This window comes from Myotis daubentonii, chromosome 19 (assembly GCF_963259705.1).
Source record: "Myotis daubentonii chromosome 19, mMyoDau2.1, whole genome shotgun sequence".
Taxonomy (NCBI): Eukaryota; Metazoa; Chordata; class Mammalia; order Chiroptera; family Vespertilionidae; genus Myotis; species Myotis daubentonii.
Window position 1 is genome coordinate 22,182,382 of NC_081858.1, and position 16,881 is coordinate 22,199,262.

Here is a 16,881-nt window from a genome sequence, read left to right on the forward strand (position 1 = left end):
CTGTGCTCTCAGGTAGACTGTGAGAATGTCCACACTGCCGCTTTTATATGACTACTAGAGGCCTAGTACACGAATTCGTGTACAGGTGGGGTCCCTCAGCCTGGCTGGTGATTGGGGCCGATGGGGAGAGGGGCTGGCAGCTTTGGGGACGGACCGCGGAAGGATGGCCCCAGCAGCAAGCTAACCAACGGCCGGTTCCATGAGTAATTGGGCTCCCTCCTCCCTCCTATCTGGGTCCAGGGTGCAGGTGAACCAGATTCAGGACTGTCAGGGCCCAGCAACAAAGTCTGTGTCAGTGCACTTCATAGCTATGGGCTGGTCGGCCAGTTGTTCTGGTCATTCCGGTTGTTGGGTCATAGTGGTTGCTTAGGCTTTCATATATATATATATGAGCTCCAGTCCCACACACAGTGTTCTTCCTGGTCCTTGCCAACTTCTTTTTCCTAGAATGGCCTTCTTATAAAATCATCCAATACCAAGGTGTCTGATCATAGGAAAGGATCAAAGACCTCTCACAGCCTTCCCTCACCTGGGACAGATGCTCCATATTGAACAGAAATTTGCACGGCTCAGAGATAGTGCTCATGTGTGCCTAGAATTAGTAACAAGAAGGCCGTGGTCAGCAGCATTTCTTCTCCATAATGCCACTGTTTCTCTCTTTGCCATCTTGGGTTTTGCTCAGTTCTAGAGCAATAGGTGAGTTACTCACTTTGGCGTGGCCATTCTATATAAATATGTGTTTAAGTGGCACCTGCCACAGGTTATGATTGGAATCCGCATGGCGAATGTGTCTCTTTAACTTCCAAGTTCCCACATTGGGGTTGATATGCAGGTATAGTGTCAAAGGTAAGACATAAGCCCGTTGTGTGATTTTAAAAACTAAATTAGATGTTAACTGGCTGTGCTCTAAGTCAAGCCTGGAAATGACCAGGAAGAAGTCAAATGGGATCCCTTTCCTACCTTAGTGTGAAATGACAATGCCAACCCACCTAGAAGGGTATCCTGGCCTAACGATGGGACAGCTGTCCTTAAAAAGACGGGCAAACAGAAGACAGTGTTCCTGGTGGTGCAGGGCGTGGACAATAGCATGAAATAGCTGTGTCATGGGCTTCCTTTGTAAATGTTGGCAACTCGCTTACTTTTTCTAATGTTTGTTTCCTGATTTGTAGATGGCAATAGTAGTAATAGTTTCTTCTTACAGGTTTATTTTTAAAACGTGTCATATTTTTTAGTGTTAAGCCCAATCCGTGCTACACAGGAAATAGTCATTAAATGACATACATATCAATGCATGCACCTATGTAGCATTAGTATTGGTATTGGTATTGGTATTGGTATTGGTATTGGTATTGGTATTGGTATTGGTATGTGTTGTCAGAGGAGGAGATCTCCATGCTGCCAGACCCTATGTCCTGCCCTTGACTTGCTGAACCTTCCTCAGTAGAGCTGTTCTTTGACCTTCTGCCTATGGTCCCAGTATTTCTTTCTTCATCACAGGAACCTGAATCCGGTGCCTTCCTTGCTGCTACTATTTCTTTTACGTAGCATTTCAGATTTGCCTCAAATGCACCTAGAAAATGTTAAAAGGACCAGAAAATCCAGAGCAGCATCTCTTGATAGATTTAGAAATATTAAACCTCCCACTTCTGGGAGGAAATAATCTTGAAACGATAGGTTCCAAGTCTATTCAATAGTGTTGTTAAATAAGGCATCTTTTTGAAAATCATTATACACTACCAACATTAAAGAAAAGCATGTAGAGAAATAACTTTTAAGATACATAAAAGAAAGAAAATCTTTTCATTTGGATTTTTTTTGCCAAATATTTTCATAGACATTTCAGAAAATTTACTATTGTATGAGGGTGTTTTTGTTGTTCATGTTCTAGTTATGATAATTATGATTTTTATTTCATAGGTAATGCAACTATGCCAATGAAAAATGTTGTATAAATTACGTAAATGAGTACAGTGAAACCGGGGTTTAAATGAAGTGTTCTGATTTCTAATGCCATTTCTTTTCCTGATATTTTTCAGCGGGTATTAAAGAGTACGAGTTTGTTGCTCAGAGGTATTGTGACAGTTCCAAATAGAAATATGCCTAAAGAGAGTAAATCTGTGAATTAAAAAATTATAAAAAGGTTTCCCACTTCACAGGAGAATGTTTTGAATATACTTTAACTCTTGGCCTTGTCATCCAAGACAGTCACCTGCCTCCACATACACATTCCTTCCCGGGTTTGGATAGCCTGTGGCTCTAACATAAGCATCTCTAACTAACTCAAAGTTTTATACAGACATTGCCATTCCTAAGGGGTCTGGGTTCTGCTTGTGAAAAACACAGCCAAAGCTCTCCTCAGCAAGCAGCTTGGTAATTTCCTATTGGTTTTCACACAGTGGTGTCTCAAGTCCCTTTCCAAGGTCTGGCCAGAGCCATGAGGAATGCCTCAGTGGTGACCGAGTTCATCCTGCTGGGCATCCCACACACAGAGGATCTGGAGACTGTGCTCTTTGTCCTGTTTTTGACCTTCTATGTCTTCACTCTTGTGGGAAACCTGCTCATCTTGCTGGCCATTGCCTCCTCCGCTCGACTGCACACCCCCATGTATTTCTTCTTGTGTGAGCTGTCTGTGTGTGACATATTTTTCCCTTCTGTGAGCTCCCTCAAGATGCTCGTCTACCTCTCAGGGTACAGCCGAGCCATCTCCTATGCCGGATGTGTGTCCCAGCTGTTCTTTTACCATTTCCTGGGTGGCACCGAGTGCTTCCTGTACACGGTGATGGCCTATGACCGCTTCGTGGCCATCTGTCACCCTCTACGCTACCAGGTGATCATGAGCCCCAGGGTGTGTGCCATCCTGGCCTCGGGGACCTCGTTTTTTGGCTGTGTTCATGCCACCTTACTAAGCACTCTCACCTTCCAGTTGCCCTACTGTGGCCCCAATGAGGTGGACTACTTCTTCTGTGACATCCCTGTGATGCTGAAGCTGGCTTGTGCGGACACCGCAGCCCTGGAGATGGTGGGGTTCATCAGTGTGGGCCTCATGCCCCTCAGCTGCTTTCTTCTCATCCTCGCCTCCTACAGCCGCATTGTCTACTCCATCCTGCAGATCCGCTCCACCCAGGGCCAACGCCATGCCTTCTCCACCTGCAGCGCCCACCTCACTGCCATCCTACTTTTCTACATGCCAGTGATCTTCATCTACTTAAGGCCAACGCCAAGCCCCTGGCTGGATGCAATGGTTCAGGTCCTGAATAACCTGGTCACCCCCATGCTGAACCCCTTGATCTACAGCCTCAGGAACAAGGAGGTAAAATCATCTCTGAGGAAAGTCCTGCATCAACTGGGCTTTCTTCCTGAGCACTTGTAGTGAATGAACAGTAGCCAACAAGTGAAGTGCACTTGCAGCTTATAAACTATTTTTATATGCATCTCACAAATATCTTTTTAAATGGGAGAGTCCAGATATTAGGATTTGCCTCCTTTGTACAATATGGGCGCTAGGATTCAAAGAGTTCAAGTGGGTTGAACGTGAAGCATATGTAAGGAGTGATGGCAGAATGACTTCTACCTCTTGGCTGGTTTTCTGAGTCTGGGGCCTGTGCTTTCTCGAGGACATCATGTTGCTGATGAGGTGGAAAGGAGCCTGCCACAGCAGGCAGAATAACCTGCACCTTCTGCTTCTCAAGCTTTATTTTCTTTGTCCACCTGCACCCCTTGGTCCTCTTCTTTGTCCTCCTCACCCTGACACTCTATCCTGGCTGCGTTGCTGTCTCCTCAAATGCCTGAACTGAATAAACCCTGATTTTATTGGTCTACATATTGCTGTGAAAAAATGGAGTTGTGTAAATAGAATGACTTGTAGCAGGGACCTGAGACAAGTTTCTTCTGAGTGAAGAAAAGGTACTGGTGGCCTGCTTCACCCAGAAACTCTATGTGTTGGGTTTTGACCTGGAAGCAGGCCCTGGCTGTATCAAGTTTATTTACAGAGAGGTACAGCATGGCAATGAGAATGTGGGAAGGGAAGGTGGGGAAATTCGTGGGATGGTGACTGTGATCTGATGCCACATTAGAAAATCTGGACTTGGCTTTGCGTTTCTCAGTACAACCAGGGGGCCATTCTGGGTTCAAGCTGTCATTGTTTGTGTCTTTGGTTTCAGTTTCATTGAAAAGGTGTGACATTGTTCCCCATTCCTTCACATGTGTCTCTCTCTCTCTCTCTCTCTCTCTCTCTCTCTCTCTCTCTCTCTCTCTCTCTCTCTCTTTGGCTGAAATACGCTAAGAAGAGCAATAATGGCCTGTTCCAATGCAGTGCGCTATTGTGTTTCTGACTGGAATTCATTGAGAATCCTAGCACACTTGAGGCATGTGGAATAAACTATTGCAATTTATTCTCATAGTGAAGTTGAGAGGGAAGGAAACTGAGAAGAGGATGATGGGAAAGGAAGGGACAGGGGTGGAGACCAGTTTGTCTGTCCTTCTCAGCATCAGAGAGCAAGCCAGGAACCTGCCAGGCCTACCAGCACTGCTGTGCCTGTGCCTCCAGCCAGTGTGGGGAGCCAGCACGTGCTCCTGCAGCGGAGACAGACTCCCTCCTGCCCCTTGGCCCACAGGCCTCCACGCCTTCTCAGCCTGATTCTCCTTGTTTCTCAGGAAACAAGAGGTTGGAGAAGGAGGTGGCAATGCATCTCCAGTTATTTCCCATGTCGTGGGTCCCTGCTGGAGCCGGATGCGATCCAATTCCTTTTCATTTTCACTCAGACAGAGGTCATTTGGTGAGAAACGTTGTGCTATGGGTGGGGAATGCAAAGATGAAGAAGAGGTGATCCTAGCAGAGTGAGTCATAGTCTGCCTGAGAAAAGACACAAATGTGCAGCTGACATCCCATGATAAAGATGTGAAATATGGCAGGGAATATGGAATATTTTTTTCTGGGCTGTGGAGGGACCTCACAAAAGAGGTGTTGAGGGTTAAATGCTTTTGTTTGTTCTGTCTTCCCCCCACATACATACCCCATAAAGAATGGCTTTTAGAGGGAGAAATGTTTTATAGGGAGAAACATCTCAATATTTTTTTTGTTCGGTTTGTGGGAATGAGACATAATTCCTTGAGTGGGTATCTCAACTATTTACCATCTGTGAGTGAACATTCTTGTAAGAATAATAAAATTAATCTCACCGGGCTCTGGCTGGTTTGGCTCGGTGGATAGAGTATCGGCCTGAGGACTAAAGGTCCTAGGTTTGATTCAGGTCAAGGACACAGGCCTTGGTTGTGTTCTTGATCCCATCAGGGGGCACGTGCAGGAGGCAACCAGTCTCTCTCATCATTGATGTGTCTATCTCTCTCTCCTCCCTTCCTCTCTGAAATCAATAAAAATAAATTTAAAAATATTTTTTAATGTGTTCATAAAGTTTTTGGATTTTAATGGCTACCATTATAACCATTATGGTCATATACTGGTACATGATCTATTTTTAATAAGGTTTAATTGAATTATCATCGTGAAACTAAATTATCCTTTTGTTGTGTTACGTCAGTGTCATTGAAAACCTTTACAGTATAGTTGAAATTATAAAGTTTCAGAATTAGTAAGAACTTGAAATATATTTATTTAAAGTGAGAATATCCTTAATTACATACCTGAAGGATGATTCTCTCTACACCTTCCAGTGGCCAAGAGCTAGCTACCTCACAAGGTTGCTTATTTCACTGATGTACATGTAGATGTGCATCTAATAATTAAACATTTTCTATCTACATTCAAAATCAATGTGTTACTACCAGGTCTTCCCACAGTTCTGGAATCTCCACATAGAATAGTGCTTTTCCTGTTTCTGCCAGCCCTTCCGGCATTTGGAGACCATACTCTATCTCTGCTGCTCTTTGACTGCGAACCCAAATCCCAGGGAATTGATAAGATATTGCCTAAAAACAATATGACTTTGAAAATAAAGCGTCAGTCACTTTCTAGTTATGTCATATGAAGTTATTTATTCTGTTTTTCAGTTTCTTTGTAGAATAATACCACCTACTTTATAAAGTTTATTTTGGAGATTAAATGTAGCAACTACTTTTAAAATATAGCATAACACTTAGCACATGATAAGTGCTGATCAATAAACAATTAACTGAATATGGCCTATTTTGTCCATAAATTTCATTTGACATCATTTACACCCCCTTTCGCCTATGAATGTGCCTAGTATGTGACTATTTCTCTTTAAAAACGAATTAAAGCACACATAATAATAGCTGACGCGTGATGAGTAGCTATTCACTAATTCGATTTCTGTCTTGAATAGTGATACTTAGGAGAGATCAGTGTAGAGTCATCTGGATATAGACATAATTCCCAGACCGATGAGACACATGACATCACAAGCAAAGGCTTGAAGGTATGAAAGAAAACACACAAAAAGGGGGTAGCACTACAGGTGATCAAAGGTTAGCATTGGCGCTCCTTCTACCATGCAAACTATCTTGGAGAGATAGAGATATTGCCCACTTGACTGCACCCTTCCTGATGATCTCATTACTATTATCTTATAAATAGATGATGCATTAGTTTCACAAACTAATTGCTCCCTCAGAGCCATCATTGAGTCCAAAATAGGGCTTAAGTGGGGTCTGAAAAAACTTCCAAGGAAGCAATCCAGGGAGAGTATGTGCAGGTCTTGATGGTGCAAGCCCTATGAGGCTCGATTCTTTATAAGAAGGAGACCTGACACGCCTTTAGCTGGAGCACTCCGTGCTCTGCCGAGAAGCAGTCACTGTCAGGTCTCATAACCACACTGGAAAACTTGACTGTGCTCTCAGGTAGATGGTGAGAGTGTCCACACTGCAGCTCTTATATGACAATGAGCTCCAGCTCCACACAGAGGGTCCTTCCTGGTCCTTGCAGACTTCTTTTTCCTAGAAAGGCCTTCTTATAGCATCATCCAGTGTCAAGATGTCTGATCATAGGCCTCGCACAGCCTTTGCAGATCTGGAACTGATGATCCAGATTGAACAGAAATTTGCACGGCTCAGAGACAGTGCTCATGTGGCTAGAACTAGTAACAAGAAGGCCGTAGTCAGCAGCATTTCTCCTCCATAATGCCACTGTTTCTCCTTTGCCATCTTGGGTTTTGCTCAGTTCTAGGGCGATAGGTGAGTTACTCATTTTGGTGTGGCCATTCTATTTAGATATGTGTTGAAGTGGCACCTGCCACAGGTTATGATTGGAATCCGCATGGTGAATGTGTCTCTTTAACTTCCAAGTTCCCACATTGGGGTTGATATGCAGGTATAGTGTCAAGGGTAAGACATAAGCCCTTTGTGTGATTTTAAAAACTAAATTAGATGTTAACTGGCTGTGCTCTAATGTCAAGCCTGGAAATGACCAGGAAGAAGTCAAATGGGATCCCTTTCCTACCTTAGTGTGAAATGATGATGCCAACCCATCTAGAAGGGTATCCTGGCCTAACGATGGGACAGCTGTCCTTAAAAAGACAGGCAAACAGAAGGCAGTGTTCCTGGTGGTGCAGGGCGTGGACAATAGCATGAAAAAGATTTGTCTTAGCTGTGCCATGGGCTTGCTTTGTGAATGTAGGCAACTTGCTTACTCTTTGTAGGTTTTGTTTCCTGATTGGTAGATGGCAATAGTAGTAATAGTTTCTTCTTACAGGTTTATTTTTAAAACGTGTCATATTTTTAAAGTGTTAATCCCAGTCCTTGGTACACAGCAAATAGTCATTAAATGGCATACAAATCATTGCATGCACCTATGTAGCATTAGTATTAGTATTGGTATTGGTATTGGTATTGGTATTGGTATTGGTATGTGTTGTCAGAGGAGGAGATCTCCGTGCTGCCAGACCCTATGTCCTGCTCTTGACTTGCTGCATCTTCCTCAGAAGATCTGTTCTTTGACCTTCTGCCTATGGTCCCAGTATTTCTTTCTTCATCACAAGAACATGAATTCGGTGCCTTCCTTGCTGCTACTATTTCTTTTACGTAGCATTTCAAATTTGCCTCAAATGCTCTTAAAAAATGTTAAAAGGACCAGAAAAACCAGAGCAGCATCTCCTGATAGATTTGGAAATATTAAATCTCCCAGTTCCGGGGAGGATATAATCTGGAAATGATATGATCTAAGGCTATTCAATAGTGTTGTTTAATAAGGCACCTATTTGCAAATAATTATACACTACCAACATTAAAGAAAAGCACGTAAAGAAATAACTTTTAAGGAAAAAGAAAGGAAATGTTTTCTTTTCATTTTTGCCAAATATTTTCACACAGACATTTTAGAAGCTTTATTATTGTGCTAGGGTATTTTTGTTGTTTTATGATCATTATGATTTTTATTTTAGGGGTAATAGAACTATGTCTCTAAAAATATTGTATGAATTATTTAAAGGAGTACAGCTAGTAAGTGACAAAAACAGGGTTTAAATGAAGTGTTCTGATTTCTAATGCCATTTCTTTTCCTGATATTTTTCAGCGGATATTAAAGAATGCGAGTTTGTTGCTCAGAGATATTGTGACAGTTCCAAATAGAAATATTCCCGAAGGGAGTAAATCCGTGAATTAAAGAACTGTAAAAAGGTTTCCCATTTCATAGAAGAATGTTTTGAATATACTTTAACTCCTGGCCTTGTCATCCAAGACAGGCACCTGCCCCCACATACACATTCCTTCCCGGGGTTGGATAGCCTGTGACTCTAACATAAGCATCTCTAACTAACTCAAAGTTTTATACAGACATTGCCATTCCTAAGGGGTCTGGGTTCTGCTTGTGAAAAACACAGCCAAAGCTCTCCTCAGCAAGCAGCTTGGTAATTTGCTATTGGTGTTCAGACTTTGGTGTCTCAAGTCCGTTTCCAAGGCCTGACCTGAGCCCAGCCATGAGGAATGCCTCAGTGGTGACCGAGTTCATCCTGCTGGGCATCCCACACACAGAGGATCTGGAGACCATGCTCTTTGTCCTGTTTTTGACCTTCTACGTCTTCACTCTTGTGGGAAACCTGCTCATCCTGCTGGCCATTGCCTCCTCCGCTCGACTGCACACCCCCATGTATTTCTTCTTGTGTGAGCTGTCTGTGTGTGACATATTTTTCCCTTCTGTGAGCTCCCCCAAGATGCTCTTCTACCTCTCAGGGTACAGCCGAGCCATCTCCTATGCCGGCTGCGTGTCCCAGCTCTTCTTTTACCATTTCCTGGGCTGCACCGAGTGCTTCCTGTACACAGTGATGGCCTATGACCGCTTCGTGGCCATCTGTCACCCTCTACGCTACCAGGTGATCATGAGCCCCAGGGTGTGTGCCATCCTGGCCTCGGGGACCTCGTTTTTTGGCTGTGTTCAGGCCACCTTTCTAACCACTCTCACCTTCCAGTTGCCCTACTGTGGCCCCAATGAGGTGGACTACTTCTTCTGTGACATCCCCGTGATGCTGAAGCTGGCTTGTGCGGACACCGCAGCCCTGGAGATGGTGGGGTTCATCAGTGTGGGCCTCATGCCCCTCAGCTGCTTTCTTCTCATCCTCGCCTCCTACAGCCGCATTGTCTACTCCATCCTGCAGATCCGCTCCACCCAGGGCCAACGCCATGCCTTCTCCACCTGCAGCGCCCACCTCACTGCCATCCTACTTTCCTTCATGCCAGTGGTCCTCATCTACCTAAGGCCAACAACAGATCCCTGGCTGGATGCAACGGTTCAGGTTCTGAATAACCTGGTCACCCCCATGCTGAACCCCTTGATCTACAGCCTCAGGAACAAGGAGGTAAAATCATCTCTGAGGAAAGTCCTGCATCAACTGGGCTTTCTTTCTGAGCACTTGTAGTGAATGAACAGTAGCCAACAATTGAAGTGCATTTACCAGTTATAAACTATTTTTATATGCATCTCACAAATATCTTTTTAAATGGGAGAGTCCAGATATTAGGATCTGCCTCCTTTTTCCAACGTGGGGGACTAGGACTCAAAGAGTTCAAGTGGGTTGAACGTGAAGCATATGTAAGGAGTGATGGCAGAATGACTTCTACCTCTTGGCTGGTTTTCTGAGTCTGGGGCCTGTGCTTTCTCGAGGACATCATGTTGCTGATGAGGTGGAAAGGAGCCTGCCACAGCAGGCAGAATAACCTGCACCTTCTGCTTCTCAAGCTTTATTTTCTTTGTCCACCTGCACCCCTTGGTCCTCTTCTTTGTCCTCCTCACCCTGACACTCTATCCTGGCTGCGTTGCTGTCTCCTCAAATGCCTGAACTGAATAAACCCTGATTTTATTGGTCTACATATTGCTGTGAAAAAATGGAGTTGTGTAAATAGAATGACTTGTAGCAGGGACCTGAGACAAGTTTCTTCTGAGTGAAGCAAAGGTACTGGTGGCCTGCTTCACCCAGAAACTCTATGTGTTGGGTTTTGACCTGGAAGCAGGCCCTGGCTGTATCAAGTTTATTTACAGAGAGGTACAGCATGGCAATGAGAATGTGGGAAGGGAAGGTGGGGAAATTCGTGGGATGGTGACTGTGATCTGATGCCACATTAGAAAATCTGGACTTGGCTTTGCGTTTCTCAGTACAACCAGGGGGCCATTCTGGGTTCAAGCTGTCATTGTTTGTGTCTTTGGTTTCAGTTTCAGTGAAAAGGTGTGACATTGTTCCCAATTCCTTCACATCTCTCTCTCTCTCTCTCTCTCTCTCTCTCTCTCTCTCTCTCTCTCTCTCTCTCTCTCTCTTTCTCTCTCTCTCTCTCTCTTTCTTTTGGCTGAAATACGCTAAGAAGAACAATACTGGGCTGTTCCAATGCAGTGCGCTATTGTGTTTCTGACTGGAATTCATTGAGAATCCTAGCACACTTGAGGCATGTGGAATAAACTATTGCAATTTATTCTCATAGTGAAGTTGAGAGGGAAGGAAACTGAGAAGAGGATGATGGGAAAGGAAGGGACAGGGGTGGAGACCAGTTTGTCTGTCCTTCTCAGCATCAGAGAGCAAGCCAGGAACCTGCCAGGCCTACCAGTACTGCTGTGCCTGTGCCTCCAGCCAGTGTGGGGAGCCAGCACGTGCTCCTGCAGCGGAGACAGACTCCCTCCTGCCCCTTGGCCCACAGGCCTCCACGCCTTCTCAGCCTGATTCTCCTTGTTTCTCAGGAAACAAGAGCTTGGAGAAGGAGGTGGCAATGCATCTCCAGTTATTTCCCATGTCGTGGGTCCCTGCTGGAGCCGGATGCGATCCAATTCCTTTTCATTTTCACTCAGACAGAGGTCATTTGGTGACAAACGTTGTGCTATGGGTGGGGAATGCAAAGATGAAGAAGAGGTGATCCTAGCAGTGTGAGTCACAGTCTGCCTGAGAAAAGACACAAATGTGCAGCTGACATCCCATGATAAAGATGTGAAATATGGCAGGGAATATGGAATATTTTTTTCTGGGCTGTGGAGGGACCTCACAAAAGAGGTGTTGAGGGTTAAATGCTTTTGTTTGTTCTGTCTTCCCCCCACATACATACCCCATAAAGAATGGCTTTTAGAGGGAGAAATGTTTTATAGGGAGAAACATCTCAATATTTTTTTTGTTCGGTTTGTGGGAATGAGACATAATTCCTTGAGTGGGTATCTCAACTATTTACCATCTGTGAGTGAACATTCTTGTAAGAATAATAAAATTAATCTCACCGGGCTCTGGCTGGTTTGGCTCGGTGGATAGAGTATCGGCCTGAGGACTAAAGGTCCTAGGTTTGATTCAGGTCAAGGACACAGGCCTTGGTTGTGTTCTTGATCCCATCAGGGGGCACGTGCAGGAGGCAACCAGTCTCTCTCATCATTGATGTGTCTATCTCTCTCTCCTCCCTTCCTCTCTGAAATCAATAAAAATAAATTTAAAAATATTTTTTAATGTGTTCATAAAGTTTTTGGATTTTAATGGCTACCATTATAACCATTATGGTCATATACTGGTACATGATCTATTTTTAATAAGGTTTAATTGAATTATCATCGTGAAACTAAATTATCCTTTTGTTGTGTTACGTCAGTGTCATTGAAAACCTTTACAGTATAGTTGAAATTATAAAGTTTCAGAATTAGTAAGAACTTGAAATATATTTATTTAAAGTGAGAATATCCTTAATTACATACCTGAAGGATGATTCTCTCTACACCTTCCAGTGGCCAAGAGCTAGCTACCTCACAAGGTTGCTTATTTCACTGATGTACATGTAGATGTGCATCTAATAATTAAACATTTTCTATCTACATTGAAAATCAATGTGTTACTACCAGGTCTTCCCACAGTTCTGGAATCTCCACATAGAATAGTGCTTTTCCTGTTTCCGCCAGCCCTTCCGGCATTTGGAGACCATACTCTATCTCTGCTGCTCTTTGACTGCGAACCCAAATCCCAGGGAATTGATAAGATATTGCCTAAAAACAATATGACTTTGAAAATAAAGCATCAGTCACTTTCTAGTTATGTCATATGAAGTTATTTATTCTGTTTTTCAGTTTCTTTGTAGAATAATACCACCTACTTTATAAAGTTTATTTTGGAGATTAAATGTAGCAACTACTTTTAAAATATAGCATAACACTTAGCACATGATAAGTGCTGATCAATAAACAATTAACTGAATATGGCCTATTTTGTCCATAAATTTCATTTGACATCATTTACACCCCCTTTCGCCTATGAATGTGCCTAGTATGTGACTATTTCTCTTTAAAAACGAATTAAAGCACACATAATAATAGCTGACGCGTGATGAGTAGCTATTCACTAATTCGATTTCTGTCTTGAATAGTGATACTTAGGAGAGATCAGTGTAGAGTCATCTGGATATAGACATAATTCCCAGACCGATGAGACACATGACATCACAAGCAAAGGCTTGAAGGTATGAAAGAAAACACACAAAAAGGGGGTAGCACTACAGGTGATCCAAGGTTAGCATTGGCGCTCCTTCTACCATGCAAACTATCTTGGAGAGATAGAGATATTGCGCACTTGACTGCACCCTTCCTGATGATCTCATTACTAGTATCTTATAAATAGATGATGCATTAGTTTCACAAACTAATTGCTCCCTCAGAGCCATCATTGAGTCCAAAATAGGGCTTAAGTGGGGTCTGAAAAAACTTCCAAGGAAGCAATCCAGGGAGAGTATGTGCAGGTCTTGATGGTGCAAGCCCTATGAGGCTCGATTCTTTATAAGTAGGAGACCTGACACGCCTTTAGCTGGAGCACTCCGTGCTCTGCTGAGAAGCAGTAACTGTCAGGTCTCATAACCACACTGGAAAACTTGACTGTGCTCTCAGGTAGATGGTGAGAGTGTCCACACTGCAGCTCTTATATGACAATGAGCTCCAGCTCTACACAGAGGGTCCTTCCTGGTCCTTGCAGACTTCTTTTTCCTAGAATGGCCTTCTTATAGCATCATCCAGTGTCAAGATGTCTGATCATAGGCCTTGGACAGTCTTTGCTGATCTGAAACTGATGATCCAGATTGAACAGAAATTTGCACGGCTCAGAGATAGTGCTCATGTGGCGAGAACTAGTAACAAGAAGGCCGTGGTCAGCAGCATTTCTCCTCCATAATGCCACTGTTTCTCTCTTTGCCACCTTGGGTTTTGCTCAGTTCTAGGGCGATAGGTGAGTTACTCATTTTGGCGTGGCCATTCTATTTAGATATGTGTTGAAGTGGCACCTGCCACAGGTTATGATTGGAATCCGCATGGCGAATGTGTCTCTTTAACTTCCAAGTTCCCACATTGGGGTTGATATGCAGGTATAGTGTCAAAGGTAAGACATAAGCCCGTTGTGTGATTTTAAAAACTAAATTAGATGTTAACTGGCTGTGCTCTAATGTCAAGCCTGGAAATGACCAGGAAGAAGTCAAATGGGATCCCTTTCCTACCTTAGTATGAAATGACGATGCCAACCCATCTAGAAGGGTATCCTGGCCTAACGATGGGACAGCTGTCCTTAAAAAGACGGGCAAACAGAAGGCAGTGTTCCTGGTGGTGCAGGGCGTGGACAATAGCATGAAAAAGATTTGTCTTAGCTGTGCCATGGGCTTGCTTTGTGAATGTAGGCAACTTGCTTACTCTTTGTAGGTTTTGTTTCCTGATTGGTAGATGGCAATAGTAGTAATAGTTTCTTCTTACAGGTTTATTTTTAAAACGTGTCATATTTTTAAAGTGTTAAGCCCAGTCCTTGGTACACAGCAAATAGTCATTAAATGGCATACAAATCATTGCATGCACCTATGTAGCATTAGTATTAGTATTGGTATTGGTATTGGTATTGGTATTGGTATTGGTATGTGTTGTCAGAGGAGGAGATCTCCGTGCTGCCAGACCCTATGTCCTGCTCTTGACTTGCTGCATCTTCCTCAGAAGATCTGTTCTTTGACCTTCTGCCTATGGTCCCAGTATTTCTTTCTTCATCACAAGAACATGAATTCGGTGCCTTCCTTGCTGCTACTATTTCTTTTACGTAGCATTTCAAATTTGCCTCAAATGCTCTTAAAAAATGTTAAAAGGACCAGAAAAACCAGAGCAGCATCTCCTGATAGATTTGGAAATATTAAATCTCCCAGTTCCGGGGAGGATATAATCTGGAAATGATATGATCTAAGGCTATTCAATAGTGTTGTTTAATAAGGCACCTATTTGCAAATAATTATACACTACCAACATTAAAGAAAAGCACGTAAAGAAATAACTTTTAAGGAAAAAGAAAGGAAATGTTTTCTTTTCATTTTTGCCAAATATTTTCACACAGACATTTTAGAAGCTTTATTATTGTGCTAGGGTATTTTTGTTGTTTTATGATCATTATGATTTTTATTTTAGGGGTAATAGAACTATGTCTCTAAAAATATTGTATGAATTATTTAAAGGAGTACAGCTAGTAAGTGACAAAAACAGGGTTTAAATGAAGTGTTCTGATTTCTAATGCCATTTCTTTTCCTGATATTTTTCAGCGGATATTAAAGAATGCGAGTTTGTTGCTCAGAGATATTGTGACAGTTCCAAATAGAAATATTCCCGAAGGGAGTAAATCCGTGAATTAAAGAACTGTAAAAAGGTTTCCCATTTCATAGAAGAATGTTTTGAATATACTTTAACTCCTGGCCTTGTCATCCAAGACAGGCACCTGCCCCCACATACACATTCCTTCCCGGGGTTGGATAGCCTGTGACTCTAACATAAGCATCTCTAACTAACTCAAAGTTTTATACAGACATTGCCATTCCTAAGGGGTCTGGGTTCTGCTTGTGAAAAACACAGCCAAAGCTCTCCTCAGCAAGCAGCTTGGTAATTTGCTATTGGTGTTCAGACTTTGGTGTCTCAAGTCCGTTTCCAAGGCCTGACCTGAGCCCAGCCATGAGGAATGCCTCAGTGGTGACCGAGTTCATCCTGCTGGGCATCCCACACACAGAGGATCTGGAGACCGTGCTCTTTGTCCTGTTTTTGACCTTCTACGTCTTCACTCTTGTGGGAAACCTGCTCATCCTGCTGGCCATTGCCTCCTCCGCTCGACTGCACACCCCCATGTATTTCTTCTTGTGTGAGCTGTCTGTGTGTGACATATTTTTCCCTTCTGTGAGCTCCCCCAAGATGCTCTTCTACCTCTCAGGGTACAGCCGAGCCATCTCCTATGCCGGCTGCGTGTCCCAGCTCTTCTTTTACCATTTCCTGGGCTGCACCGAGTGCTTCCTGTACACAGTGATGGCCTATGACCGCTTCGTGGCCATCTGTCACCCTCTACGCTACCAGGTGATCATGAGCCCCAGGGTGTGTGCCATCCTGGCCTCGGGGACCTCGTTTTTTGGCTGTGTTCAGGCCACCTTTCTAACCACTCTCACCTTCCAGTTACCCTACTGTGGCCCCAATGAGGTGGACTACTTCTTCTGTGACATCGCCGTGATGCTGAAGCTGGCTTGTGCGGACACCGCAGCCCTGGAGATGGTGGGGTTCATCAGTGTGGGCCTCATGCCCCTCAGCTGCTTTCTTCTCATCCTCGCCTCCTACAGCCGCATTGTCTACTCCATCCTGCAGATCCGCTCCACCCAGGGCCAACGCCATGCCTTCTCCACCTGCAGCGCCCACCTCACTGCCATCCTACTTTCCTTCATGCCAGTGGTCCTCATCTACCTAAGGCCAACAACAGATCCCTGGCTGGATGCAACGGTTCAGGTCCTGAATAACCTGGTCACCCCCATGCTGAACCCCTTGATCTACAGCCTCAGGAACAAGGAGGTAAAATCATCTCTGAGGAAAGTCCTGCATCAACTGGGCTTTCTTTCTGAGCCTTGTAGTGAATGAACAGTAGCCAACAATTGAAGTGCATTTACCAGTTATAAACTATTTTTATATGCATCTCACAAATATCTTTTTAAATGGGAGAGTCCAGATATTAGGATCTGCCTCCTTTTTCCAACGTGGGGGACTAGGACTCAAAGAGTTCAAGTGGGTTGAACGTGAAGCATATGTAAGGAGTGATGGCAGAATGACTTCTACCTCTTGGCTGGTTTTCTGAGTCTGGGGCCTGTGCTTTCTCGAGGACATCATGTTGCTGATGAGGTGGAAAGGAGCCTGCCACAGCAGGCAGAATAACCTGCACCTTCTGCTTCTCAAGCTTTATTTTCTTTGTCCACCTGCACCCCTTGGTCCTCTTCTTTGTCCTCCTCACCCTGACACTCTATCCTGGCTGCGTTATTGTCTCCTCAAATGCCTGAACTGAATAAACCCTGATTTTATTGGTCTACATATTTTTGGGGGGGAAATGGAGTTCTGTAAAGAGAATGACTTGTAGCAGGGACTTGAGACACGTTTCTTCTGAGCGACGCAAAGGTACTGGTGGCCTGCTGTCACCCAGAAACTCTATGTGTTGGGTT

The 16,881-nt window shown here is 43.8% G+C and overlaps 3 protein-coding genes and 1 long non-coding RNA gene across 4 annotated transcripts in view; 3 read left to right on the forward strand and 1 right to left on the reverse strand.

Moving 5' to 3' along the window:
* LOC132221698 (uncharacterized) overlaps positions 1-16,881 on the reverse strand; it is a 170,647-nt gene that overhangs the window by 152,976 nt on the left and 790 nt on the right. The gene's annotated exons all lie outside the window — the stretch shown is intronic.
* On the forward strand, positions 2,435-3,649 carry LOC132221776 (olfactory receptor 10D1B-like). Its single transcript, XM_059676165.1, has one exon. It carries the CDS (start codon positions 2,435-2,437, stop codon positions 3,368-3,370), a length of 936 nt encoding a protein of 311 aa, XP_059532148.1. The 3' UTR covers positions 3,371-3,649.
* LOC132221800 (olfactory receptor 10D1B-like) lies at positions 8,586-9,824 on the forward strand. The gene has a single exon (XM_059676218.1). The coding sequence runs from the start codon at positions 8,889-8,891 to the stop codon at positions 9,822-9,824; it is 936 nt and encodes a 311-aa protein (XP_059532201.1). The 5' UTR covers positions 8,586-8,888.
* LOC132222162 (olfactory receptor 10D1B-like) lies at positions 15,077-16,309 on the forward strand. The gene has a single exon (XM_059677090.1). It carries the CDS (start codon positions 15,368-15,370, stop codon positions 16,307-16,309), a length of 942 nt encoding a protein of 313 aa, XP_059533073.1. The 5' UTR covers positions 15,077-15,367.